The following is a 12,955-nucleotide window of genomic DNA, read 5'->3' on the forward strand; positions in this document are numbered from 1 at the left end:
GCCAAGGTTTCAGATTGCTACATGTGACATTTTCATAATATCAGTGTAATTATGAGTGACATTTCAACGACTGAGTGACACTTTTTGACGAGCAAAATCAAGCAAAGAAACCGAGGGAAACATACATTTCAGAAATTACACCCATTTGAGCAACGTGAAACTCCAAGATGTTACAACTGCTGCAAAGCACCAGAAATGGAAGGGAACTTACAACTCTGTCCATGCCCCTCTGTGATGGCATTATAGTAGGTACATCCATGACCCCCTTTAGCACCCCCTTCTCATGAGGCTGCATGATTGGTAGGTGCAGACTGCAGAAAGCCCCCGGCGCCACTTTCTGCATTGCAATACCAGGATTAGGGGCGGCTGCTCGCCGCCGGCTCAATTACTTTTCAATTGAAAGAACATGGAAAACTTACTGAACTGAGGATTTGCTGAAGCCAGAAAACTACAAATCGGCCACGTGTGTGACTGTGGCGACTTTCTGAAACAGGCTTCCAGGCTCAGGCCGCAAACCACCCTTAAGTCAATCATAATTTCGGATAGTTTGCAGTGCTGCCCGTTGTCCAGGCTGCCTATCGCTAAGAGTCCTGCGACTTCCCAGGAGGCCACCGCAACCGTAGTGCATGGTCAGTATCAGTGTGACGATCGGCTAGCCATCACTCTGACGACGTCCACTGCACGTAATTATCCCTCGGCCGGGCTTGGCAATAATTAATTTGACGCTGCACGGGCCATACAATAACACCAAGAGCAGTGCTGCTTGAGCCGCCACACCGGCCTTCCTCACAAATCCCCTGTGGTGTCACGGCCCAATTGTATAAAACAACCTGACTTGGCTGGGCCCAGGCTGTCTCAGTAGTTGCTATTAGGCACTACCTGGCTCGCCTGTGATGTCCGGCTGTCTGGCTAAGAGTGGGGCTGCATCACAAAGTTTAAGATACATTGTAGCACAGTGGTTGTTAGCGTTCTTAGGTCAAGCAGGAGTATCCCAATCCTGAGGGACTAGTGCACGCAGCCACGGGCGGCGTGCTGATAGCTGCCACACACTTATTTCCTTCCAGCACTATAATGACACCTGAGACATCAGATATGCGTGACAATGCATTTCCGTGCAGTGATGCGGAGCACCACACTGAAATGCATTAGTCTAACGCCTGATGCCTGGTACTTAGCAGGACTGCTTGGGGTGGAAAATATTAACATCTTTTCTGACCAGTGACATTGCATAAACACGCACTGTTGAAAAAATAGGGCTTATTACTAGTCTCCATTCTCTAATCACCGTTCCAAATGAGCACCTCTAGGTGTAACCTCTTCTGTATATGTTTTACCAATCTGGTTTAGTGATTTGATTTATAGATTTGTATAGCGCGCGGATGCCCAAAAGCGTCTTGGCGCTGATGCTTATAAACCTTCATCTGCTGTCACCCTTGCATAGTCCTCCGTTCAACTCGGAGATCTTCGTCCATATTATCTTTGATCACCTCTGCAGCAACCAGTGGACCTTTTTTTTTTTTTTTACCTGCCTGCACATCCGTAACACGACACTGTTGAACCCCCACCCACACACATAAAAACGGTTTTGGTACAATTTGAATCAACATTTTCACTCCTTCATATACTCCTCATGCTATCACGGCACTGTTCATTGTCTTATCCTTTTCTCTGTTAGCATTTTATCTGCTGGTAATTAACTTTCAAGTGGTTTGCCCAACGCTTCTTTTTGTATGATACTTAGTTTCTTTCAATTTCCTCACTCTCATGGCTGTTTCAAGTTTTTCTTTAGGTTAATTTTTGGCATTCAGTTTTGCATGCTGGTTCGTGGTGAATTTCTTTAAGAAAGAACATGGATTGTTCCTCATCCAATACATACAAAAGCATCAGGGGGTGGGAAATTCCCATTACTCAACAACCAGGACTATATTCTTTCAGGTCAAAACAATACATTTCTCTGCTTTTGTGTCCACTGGACAAGTCGGCCCAACCCCTACTGCACAAATCCTTTGACTGCTAGTACATTCCACTACATACAAAGTAAAAGTAAAAAAATATATAATTTTCAACACCAAGAGCTCTAACTTTTAGAAATGCGAGATGGATTGCATTGCAAATGCATGTTTCGTATGTGGGCGGAATGTCAAGATGGTTACCAGTCATTAGATCCTGCGAAGCAAGTTTAGACACAGATGGAGCATTAAGCGCATCACAAAGGTATACAAAGCTGACCAAGTGTCAAAGAATAATTGTGAGTCATACCTGAAAATCAAAGGGTGCTAATGCATGCTTGCAAAAGAGGGGTGATGGATGTCACGCATACATACATTGAGCCAGGCGACATGTCCAGCCAACTGTGTGACTAGAGTTTAAGTGGGTGCAGCACGCCCTCTGTGCACGTCTAAGGATATCTAACCCATCAGGGTCCTATGCATCGGTCTGCAGAGACTAGGGACAGAGTGATGCCACCAGGAAAAATGAAAAATAAAGAAATGCAAAGGTTGAACTGGAGCTCAGCAATTCTTGATGTCGTAAGTTTAGACACTAAAACAGTGAGGAAAAACAATGAACCCTAATAACAAAGCAAACCAAAAGTCCCCACTTCAAATCAAACTAAACTAATGAAAAGATCATGGGGCCAGGTGCACAAACCTACAAGGAAATACATATGGTCGAAATGCCATTTTAATATGTGCCCTGCACATTTCAAATGTACAAGGCCAGTGCTGGTTTATCTGTTGATCCAAGATGGAATTTTCTCAAATCAGACTTTAAGCAGGTACTTGTTTATGCCGCTTTTCTTCTTGGCACTAGATTAGCTCAGTTTGTGCTTTGGTAAATAATGATTTTTTAAAGAGACAAGGGAAACCCAAAGGCGATACACTAGGGACCTTGGGCACTTAATTGTTACTAAAGACAGGGGTCCCTAGAACACGAATATTGGTGACCAAATCAACATAAGCTAGATAGACAATATGCTCTTTGTCCAACCGGATAGAGTTTATTTGAACGATATAAATGATAACAAAATGTTAATTATTATCAAGGGGGCACAACCCGTGACCACACAAACAAGACAAAACAGCAATTTCAGGCAAAAGGAGAATCAGTCTGTTTTCTAGTAATCAGTAGACAGACTTGATTGTATGTAACTACCATTGCGCAATACATTCAGAATATTTGAAGCCATATGGTACAATAGTGTTGACGTTTCGATCCCTTAACTCCGATATATGGGTTCATCTTCAGGACAGTGATTATAAAGCATGCCTGTCTTGAACACTTGAAATTCCGGGAGACAGTTTGGGTCAGGATCAAACGGGTTCAGTCGGTCCTATCCAATGGGAGGGAGTGATAACCCAAACGTAAGTATCGGAGAGAAAATGCTGAAGGATATCGAAATGGAAGCCAGCCGTCACTGATGGCAGATTACGGGAGACTCCAGTCAATACTCATGGCGGTTGCCGGTCGGCGCTATGCTGCGGTATCGCCGCAGCATAGCGCCGACCGGCAACCGCCATGAGTTTTGACTCGAGTCTGCCGTAATCTGCCATCAGCGACGGCTGGCTTCTATTTCGATATCCTTCAGTATTTTCTCTCCGATACTTACATTAGGGTTATCACTCCCTCCCATTAGATAGGACCGACTGATCCCGTTCGATCCTGACCCAAACTGTACCCTCAATTAAAAGTATAGTCTCCTTGAATTTCAAGTATTCAAGACAGGCATGCTTTATAATCACTGTCCTGAAGATGATCCCATATATCTGAGTTAAGGGATCGAAACGTCAACACTATTGTACCATATGGCTTCAAATATTCTGACTGTATTGCGCAATAGTACTTACATATAATCAAGTCTGTCTACTGATTACTAGAAAACAGACCGCTTCTCCTTTTCCCTGAAATTGCTGTTTTGTCTTGTTTGTGTGGGTCACAGGTTGTGCCCCCTTGATAATAATTTTAATTTTGTTATCACATTGTTCAAATAAACTCTGTCCGGCTGGACAAAGATCATATTATCTATCTAGCTTATGTTGATTTGGTCACCAATATTCGTGTTCTAGAGACCCCTGTCTTTGGTAAATAATGATGGCCAACGATTCAATCTGGACTTCTAGCGGCTCCATAAACAGTTTTAACTACTTGGCATCCTGTCACATGCCACACAATATTTTGTCAAACTTTAATTTTAGTTTGATTCTATCCAATTGTCTGTGATCACGGCAGGAAGCAAATCACACAAAATCCTTGCCATAAAGCTCACACACTTAGGGAAGCTGCAGGCGGGATGAAATTTAGATTCTGAACCAGTCTCGAGGCTAATGTTACCCAATGATTTCATTTGAATAAATCAAGAATAAGTGAACCACCTATGTGCACTATTTCAGAGCACTGTCAAGTATTTTGTGAGTGTCTGCGTTCGAGCTGCAGAGTGCGGACAAGCCTGATGGATATGTCTGAGAAGTTTTTCTTTTTTTACTGTATTTGATTGTGTCTTGGTTGTGGGACAATTTGAGATTGATATGTGTGGGTTACTGTAGCGGCAATGTTGGCTATCGTCACCTGTTATGGGTTTAATCAAGTTGTCTAAATAGATTGGGACCCATGTACAAGTTTGAAGGGAGAAAAGTTGGATAGGTTTAACGTAATGATTATGATTTTCAAAAATTATTTTGGAGAGTTTTCTGAAACGGTAAAATGGTCAGTTTGTCAATTTGTGTTTTAAGTGAAGTAAGAATCCACTCCTGTTGAGCTTGTAGGTCTATCAAGAATCGTCAGTTTGCAAAGTGGTAATTTCTTTTATTTCTTTGTAGTGCTCTTCTTTTTAGGTCATAGATGTTTTATAGTGTGGGAGGAGTCAGGCACTGAGCTACCTCCTTTAATCTTTCAATTATAGTCTATAACAAACCAGTTGTTGTCGGTTCTGGTGCCTAAATAGTTGAACTGTGGATTGAGAGCTGTTTCTATAGGTCAAAAAGTGTACTATTGTTTTTTCTTTGTATTCTTTGTGATGTAGCTATGTTAACAAGAAGTTAGGCTTCTCCCCCCAGAATTCTAGCACAGTTGTGGTGCTTGATGCAGGGTGTCTGATGGAATTACGATTCCGGGTGCAAAGAGTGAGTGGGCTTTCGGCACACTGGACATTTTTTGCACATCTCCTGCCTCAGATTTTTGCTGTTTTGTAAATTGTTACATTTCCAAACATTGCAAATAGACGGTCTGAAATGGACAACTGTATGTTACTCCTATGTAGTAGTATTTTAACTTGATTCACTTCCAGTTTGAGGCCGAAATTGTATGCAGAGCAAGATTTAGTGCTGGATTGGTAAATTGGAGTTCACCAAATAGTACCATGTGGTTTGGCACACCCAGAAAAGCTTACATTTGGCTCTAGGGCATACACACATCGAGCGAGCGCATGTGTCATAAAACAAGACTTGCAAAACTATTTACTGTAAACTCGGCATGAGCCCTTTTCTTCTAGAGCAATAGTGATAATTTCATCTGTGTTTATTATTTCTTAAAATATATGCCTACTCTACTCCAAAGAGATCAAATACATGTATTTCTTTACTTCAGATATGCTACCGTCAAAAGAGGAGAAAAGCAAGACACCACCGATGTTTCTGTGTATTAAAGTGGGAAAACCAATGAGAAAATCATTTAGCACACACTCTACAGTTATGGTGCAGCAGTATGCTAGGAAAAGGAAACAGCCGGAATACTGGTTTGCAGTTCCAAGAGAAAGGTGAGTTGTAAAAGTGAGTGTCACCTGGAATGTTAGTCTTTGCAGAATTTGTTTCTTTCTGTTAACATAGTTTCTTCTCGCATTTTGAACCTCCGTTCCTGAACCTAAAAAATAAATGTGAGGGCAAATAAGCTACAGATTTTCCCATAAATGCATATATATTTATTTACCAGAGCCACATCGCTTAAAATGTGTTAATCATTATTAGAACTAGATCCTACCCGCTCAATATATTTAAAAGACAGGAATTAAAATAGGACCCTTCCTCGGAATCCTTAACCACATGACAATCATTTGTAATAGAAAATATTGCCTGGAATGGCTTGTGGGCCTCACCTTTGTATTTTAGTGCAGTGTTCATGATGTGTGAGAGTTCGCTGTACATCCAACACATGCAAGGATTGCTTCTCTTGGACAGTATTTTCCACAAGAAACTGTCAAGAATAGCCCATTAAGTTTATGTCGAAAAGACACCTTTCCCAAAGGAAAAAACATGGGAGAGGAAGAATGCCTATTTAGAATATGCCTGTTGTCCATAGACCATGTAAGGAACTTTAGCTTAACATTATGGTTCTTGCAAGGAGAATTTCCATGAATTATTCTTTCTCGTTTTGAACATGCAAGCAGAAACAACAAGATCTACTGGGACGTGGTATGCATGTGCTGCTTAGTTTAGGCCCCATGTTAGATTGTTCTAGTATGTCTGATTTGTTAGGGAAATGCACGTTTTTTTGTGATGGACAGTTGGCTAGTCAGCATTAAGTACACATGAGAAAAGTAACAAAGGGAATTGGCTCATCATGCACCAGCACTTCACTTAATAAATGCAGTGTCCCTTCTTTAATCACTAATATTTGATACAAATTACAGTTTAGCGGTCTCAAACAATGTCCACATAGGCAAGACTTTTTAACCATCAAAGATTATATTAATTGAAGATCATTTGATATAATACAACAAGAGCCGCCCAATCAAAAAGATGATTACTGAAAATATGTTTCGCAACATAGCCTACTTTGTCACTTCTTCAGGGCATGAGTTTTAAACTCACATTGCCTGCCTCATTTTGAGACGTATTTCAAATAAACAACAGCAGCCCAAATGTTCATGTGAACTTGGGAGTGATGGTCTACATCATGGGTACTCACAAACTTTCTCTCGGGGGCCAAATTTACAGTGTGGTTTGTGTCCGAGGGCTGCACCGGTGGGGGCGGGGTCAGTGGGGAAGGGGGCGGGGCTAGAGCAACAAAAAAAACTGCAACCATGAGGTTGATCACAGGTCCCTGCAGCGGACGCCTTCGTCCACTGAGCCACCAGACCCAGCATACACACATCTCTCTCTCTCTGTCTCCCTCCCTCTCTTTCTCTCTCTGTCTCCCTCCCTCTCTCTCTCTCTCTCTCTCTCTCTCTCTCTCTCCCTCCCTCTCCCTCCCTCCCTCTGTCTCTCACTCTGTCTCTCTCACTCTGTCTCTCTCACTCTGTCTCTCTCACTCTGTCTCTCTCACTCTGTCTCTCTCACTCTGTCTCTCTCACTCTGTCTCTCTCACTCTGTCTCTCACTCTCTCTCTTTGACTGTCTCACTCCCTCACTCTGTTTCCCTCTCGCTCACTCTGTTTCCCTCTCGCTCACTCTGTTTCCCTCTCGCTCACTCTGTTTCCCTCTCGCTCACTCTGTTTCCCTCTCGCTCACTCTGTTTCCCTCTCGCTCACTCTGTTTCCCTCTCGCTCACTCTGTTTCCCTCTCGCTCACTCTGTTTCCCTCTCGCTCACTCTGTTTCCCTCTCGCTCACTCTATTTCCCTCTCGCTCACTCTATTTCCCTCTCGCTCACTCTATTTCCCTCTCGCTCACTCTATTTCCCTCTCGCTCACTCTATTTCCCTCTCGCTCACTCTATTTCCCTCTCGCTCACTCTATTTCCCTCTCGCTCACTCTATTTCCCTCTCGCTCACTCTATTTCCCTCTCGCTCACTCTATTTCTCTCTCGCTCACTCTATTTCTCTCTCCCTCACTCTGTCTCCCTCTCTCTCCTTCTCTCTCTCCCTCTCTCTCCTTCTCTCTCTCCCTCATTCCCTCTGTCTCCCTCGCTCTCCTTCCCTCTCCCTCTCTCTGAGGTCTCCCTCTCTCTGCCTCCCTCCCTCCCTCTCCCTCCCTTTACCTCCCACTCCCTCCCTCCTTCTCCCTCTGCCTCCCTCTCCCCCTCCATCTGTCTCCGTGCCTTTCCCTCCCTTTCCCTCTCACCCTTGCTCTCCCTCCCTATCCCTGCCTTTCCCTCCCTCCTTCTCGCTCTCCCTCCCTTTGACTCCCTCCCTCCGTCTGCCTACCTTTCCCTTCCTCCCTCTCCTTCACTTCATATGGTCTTGGTACTCTGGGGTGCCTTGCAATATCCTTTTAATGCAAATCACAGGGTACTTTATTTCTTATAGTATATGGTGACTCCATCACCCTTCCCACACACTGCTTAAAGTCCTTGGGTTGTTGCACTTTCATATGAAATCGATAGTATGTTTGCTGACCTGATGAATAAAAGTCACACCTGTACCACAAAATTAAATACACCAAAGGGCAGTTAGACTTTTTTGCAAAAAGATATTGGAATCCGTTTAATTCATGTCAGATTTTTTAAAAATGTTGTAGTGCAGAAGCAATATGCATGGACAGAAACAGAGATGATATATTTTTCCATCATTTCCTAATGCATGCATGCAAAAAAATATATATATGTTGCCATAAATGTCTCCGTTCTACAGATCATCGTTCATTCAGAAAATGCGAGGTTTCGTTTTTGCATGTTTAAATTGCAGCTTTAATAATGCTCCATGTCCTCCCTTTCACCTTTGCCACTGGCTCTGGCAGCAGGCGTGATGTCAGAGCTCAGCTGTAATAAGGCATTACAGTTGATCAGCTATGTCAGTTCTTTTTCACAGGCGACTAGAGATGTCACAAGTCGCCTACCGTATGGAAATCAGAGACACGCTTTAATATAGGGATTCCAGTCTCTCCTGTATTATAAACGCCCTTTTAATGTTATACTAATGTTGTACAAAATGAGCGGGCGCATTAAAATCCACCCCCTGCCCCTCCCATCTTCCCCCTGAAATCTGCTCATCATAAATAAAGTGCAGGTTCTGAAATACGGCTGGCGAGTTATTATTCAACATTAAATGTGCTCGGCAAAATGCTGCCTGATGGGATCGGAAAGTGGGCCCTGTCACAAAGATAGCACCAAGTAGAACCACTGACCTTTTGCAGGAATACACTCACTTCTTTGTAGGGTACTGCAGTGGGTCTACATTAGCCAGTGCACAGAGGGTGCACAACTTCAGCCAATGGTGAGTGGGGTTGCGTTACAGCTGGCAGGCTGAGGTACTTCAATTTGTATGAGAGAAAATTTATTTGCGTACCTAAACCCCAATTTTGTGGGTTATAGACGTGGCTGATCGCTAGTCAAAAAGGTTACTTTGCTTGTAAGCTGAATTTAAATACTAAAACATCCTTAACTATCAGATTAGGCAAGCACTAGTTAACGAACTGGTGGTTGAGTATAATGCAAAAATACCCAAGGGCAACAACAGTACCTTCTCGCTGCAACAGATGTTTCAACAACTGCTCTTATATTTTCAGGAGTAAGGTTCAGAGCTTCATCTCTGCGAACAGCTCTCCCCGAGAATTAAAGAGGAATGAATTGTAATTACACCAAACGCAAAGGGCGAGCTGTCCCCATAGACAGCCATCCATCACACCGCAGATTCCCCCAGGGACACAGAGGTCAAACATTGGTCACGGGCCTTACTCTGTCCCAGGTGGGACAGTGGCACCGCATTACTGAAAATGCTGAAATAGCATTGGGTAGGGTCGGCTTTAGCGTTAGTGGCCTCCCATTGCGAGAGCCTTTGTTGCCCCCCCTTCCCGCCTTCTCTAAGGATGCCTTCACTATTTCCTTTCAGTGCTTCCCCTCATTTCTTTATAGCCACCCTCTCGCAGTGAATTGTTATTATTGCATGCCCATTCTAATGTAGGGTCACAGAGCGCTTTACATAAAACGCACATTATTCAGTCAATGAATCCTACAAGAGTAAATCCTTCTCCTTCCCTTTCCCTCCCATTCGCTTCTTTCCCTCCGTGTCTGCCTCCCTTTTCTCTCCCGCCCTCCCTCCCCCTCTCTCCCTCTGTCTCCTCACCCTTGCTGTGTGTGCCCAGGCTGTGACAGCTTCCAGGCGCAGGCCCACACACACACACACACAGCCGCACCAGAGCTCTTGACAGATCCTTAATAGACGATTAGCATGTTAATTATGCCTTGATCACCTCTCAGCGCCCCTGCAGCCCCACTCGGACTACGGCGGGAATCGCCTGTCCCCCACAGAGCAGCAGAGTTGCAGAGTGGCGCTCTGGTTGCAGACAGACTTAAAAAAAAAAAAAAACTCGGGTACGATATTTACAAGGTCCGCGGGCCGCCAGGGAAGGCTTGCCGGGCCGCCACTGGCCCGCGGGCCGTACTATGAGTACCCCTGGTCTACATAGACCGCTTGCCAGCTTGTCTCTAACCACAGAGTTTTTGTGGGCTGCCTTAAACTTATCCCCACGCATCTTGGCTACATTTTGCCTATCTGTCCGTCTCATGAGTCTGGCGCCCATGAACATCTTTATGCCTACCTGCACTCACTTAGTGATTTTCAGCATCTTCTGCTCAGTAACTCAGACTGCTTACCTTTCAATTCACTTGAGGTCCCCAATCCCTCAGGTTATTCCTTAGTCCTGATGAGACACTCATTTCTCTTGATGGATCAAAACCTTGTTGACGCTGATGCAAACAATCCCTCAGAAATACCTTAATAGTGTGTGGCTAGGCAACTATGAGGCCCATTATGTCGTCGGGCGGATTGCCCCCGCCAGGCTGGCGGTAGCCACCGCCGGTCTGGCGGGGGCAATCCGCCCGACATCATCTCCAGAATTCCCCCCCCCCCCCTGCCATATTAGAATGGCGGGAGGACCGCGGCGGACGGAAAGACCGTCCGCCGCTTTTCCGCCCCGGTCGCCTTGCGGCCGGGGCGGAAAATGTTTAATATGGTGGCGGTGTCTGAGACACCGCCAGCCATATTAGGATGCCCTTCCTGACATGCTTTTCCGTGGCGGCAATGCCGCCACAGAAAGGCATGTGGAGACTCCCTGCGGGGGCCTGTTGTGGGACCCCTGGGATTCCGGGGGTGGGGGGTGCACATGGGGGGTACCTATGGTACCCCCTCCCCGCATTTCAAAGTGCAACATGGCAGGCACCGCACGGTGCCTGTCATGGTGTGCTTTCAAATGCACAACATGCATTTTTACCATTGTGGCGGGTGGCGCTTTCTGCACCGCCTGCCGCAATGGTAAAAATACAGGATGCGTCCGCCTGTGTGGCGGGCGCATCCAAATGCTCAAGGCGGGACCGCCGCTCCTATGGCGGGCAGTCCCGTTTTGCAGCAGACACTTAGGCCCCCATTAGGAAGGCGGGCGGACTTGCCCGCCCGCCTTCTTAATGGGGGCCTAAGTGTCTGGCCTAATAGGACATCTCTGCGTGGCTGTTTGTTTACCAAAGGGCCTGCAGTTTTTGTCCACTTGTTTAACTTTTTTATGGTTGTTGCTCACGTGGGGGCCACATTGCATATTTCTTGTTTTAACATGGACTACACAATGCGAATTATGCGATTTGTGGCGTGAATACATTTGCATTTGCTGCATTGGAAATTTACTATTCGAATTGTTGTAATACTGCACTACAGTGGTTGCAGTAACGTTTGTTGTGTGGGTGTCCAAAACATTTGTCCAGGATGAGTTTCGCGTGAACCATTGTTTGCACATTTGTGGCAAATTATTCATTTTAGAACAATGTTTCACCATTTATTTTGCATTAAGAACATGATTGTATTGTGGATATGTAAGGAGTCTTTGTCTTTTTTTTAATGGACATTCTAATTGTTTTTATGTATGCAGTATGGAGCCCTCTGTACTTTGAGGGATGCTACCCGTCGCTCGATTTCTCCCCCCCCCCCCCCTCCTAAGGAGTCAAAGATTGTTTTTACAAAACTTGCTTTAACAGATAATTGCCAAACTACTCTGATGGAGACAATATTTATGTTGAAGTGTTTATATTTGGAATTGATTTGGTCTTGAGATTGTATGTCAGAATATCATGTACAAAATACTCAGTGTTGTAATAAATAATGTTCGTAAATATTGTTTTATACAGTTTGCCCCATTTTATATACATTTTCTGATAATTCTCATGCGATGTTTTTAAAAACAATAATTCAGACACTATATTTAAGTTAATAGTCCACAATATTGACATTAATATTTTGCACCAGATAAAACATTTATAGGTTATGCTCTCTAAAGAAAACGAGTTCAACAAGACAATGAAAAACTAGGGAAAGGGTTACCCAAGAGGAAGGGTAAAGCCACAAATAAGAGTAATGAAGGCAAGAGAAGAATCTACACCCGCAACATTATCATTAACATTTATGTGCCAATATACTGAAAAACATGCAGTATTCTAGCAGCACTGTCAAAGCCAGTGGGCTCCAGACGAGGCCTACTCATCCCACCTAGGTCACCACTTAGATTTTTTTCCAAAATTGAACCAGCTTCTTCCAGCTGTGAGAAGACCAAGACCTTGCCACCTTGTTCCACCTTCAGGTGTGCCAGGTACCAGACTCCAGGAGGTGACCATGAACGCATCGCTCATTTTTTACTCCAGTGTGAGGCGACAGCAATGTCCCCAACACTCTCCTACCAAAACTGTCGTTTCTCTTTAAGCTTCCAATGCATAGTTCATCTTGTCCTCCAGCTAGTCCACTCTCTAGCCTACATTGTTCTTTAAGACAATTTTCCAATGTCTCAATCGTCCCCTTCACAATCTGTTGCTTCAATTTCACCCACATTCTTTCTCCTCACTCGAGAGTAGAAGTACTTTCTGTGTCTTATAGTGTGTTACTTAAGCATTATTCTTCCACCAGCTATACTGTGTCACAGGCCCATCTTCGGGCCTTGAATTCATGGCACTCCTTTGGGAGCACCTTCGTACTTCCTCCAGGTCCCACGCCTCTTATGGCAGTCCCAGATTCAGCCAGCACCACCTTTGCATCCAGTGAGGGCTCTTGCTCCCAAGTTTCTACGACAGCGCATTCACACCGAAGGACATTGTCCACTACCTCTCTCACAGGCGAG

At 44.6% G+C, this 12,955-nt stretch overlaps 1 protein-coding gene across 5 annotated transcripts in view; it reads left to right on the forward strand.

Annotated features, from left to right (window-relative positions):
* Window positions 1-12,955, forward strand: part of NCOA7 (nuclear receptor coactivator 7) — a 1,085,323-nt gene that overhangs the window by 791,891 nt on the left and 280,477 nt on the right. For all 5 annotated transcript variants that reach the window (XM_086926986.1, XM_086926985.1, XM_086926987.1 and 2 more), the window contains one exon: window positions 5,581-5,749. In XM_086926986.1, the coding sequence (XP_086783112.1) occupies window positions 5,581-5,749 (169 nt within the window). The remainder of the gene's footprint in view (window positions 1-5,580; window positions 5,750-12,955) is intronic.

The sequence above is a fragment of the Lissotriton vulgaris genome, chromosome 6 (genome assembly GCF_964263255.1).
Source record: "Lissotriton vulgaris chromosome 6, aLisVul1.2, whole genome shotgun sequence".
Taxonomy (NCBI): domain Eukaryota; kingdom Metazoa; phylum Chordata; class Amphibia; order Caudata; family Salamandridae; genus Lissotriton; species Lissotriton vulgaris.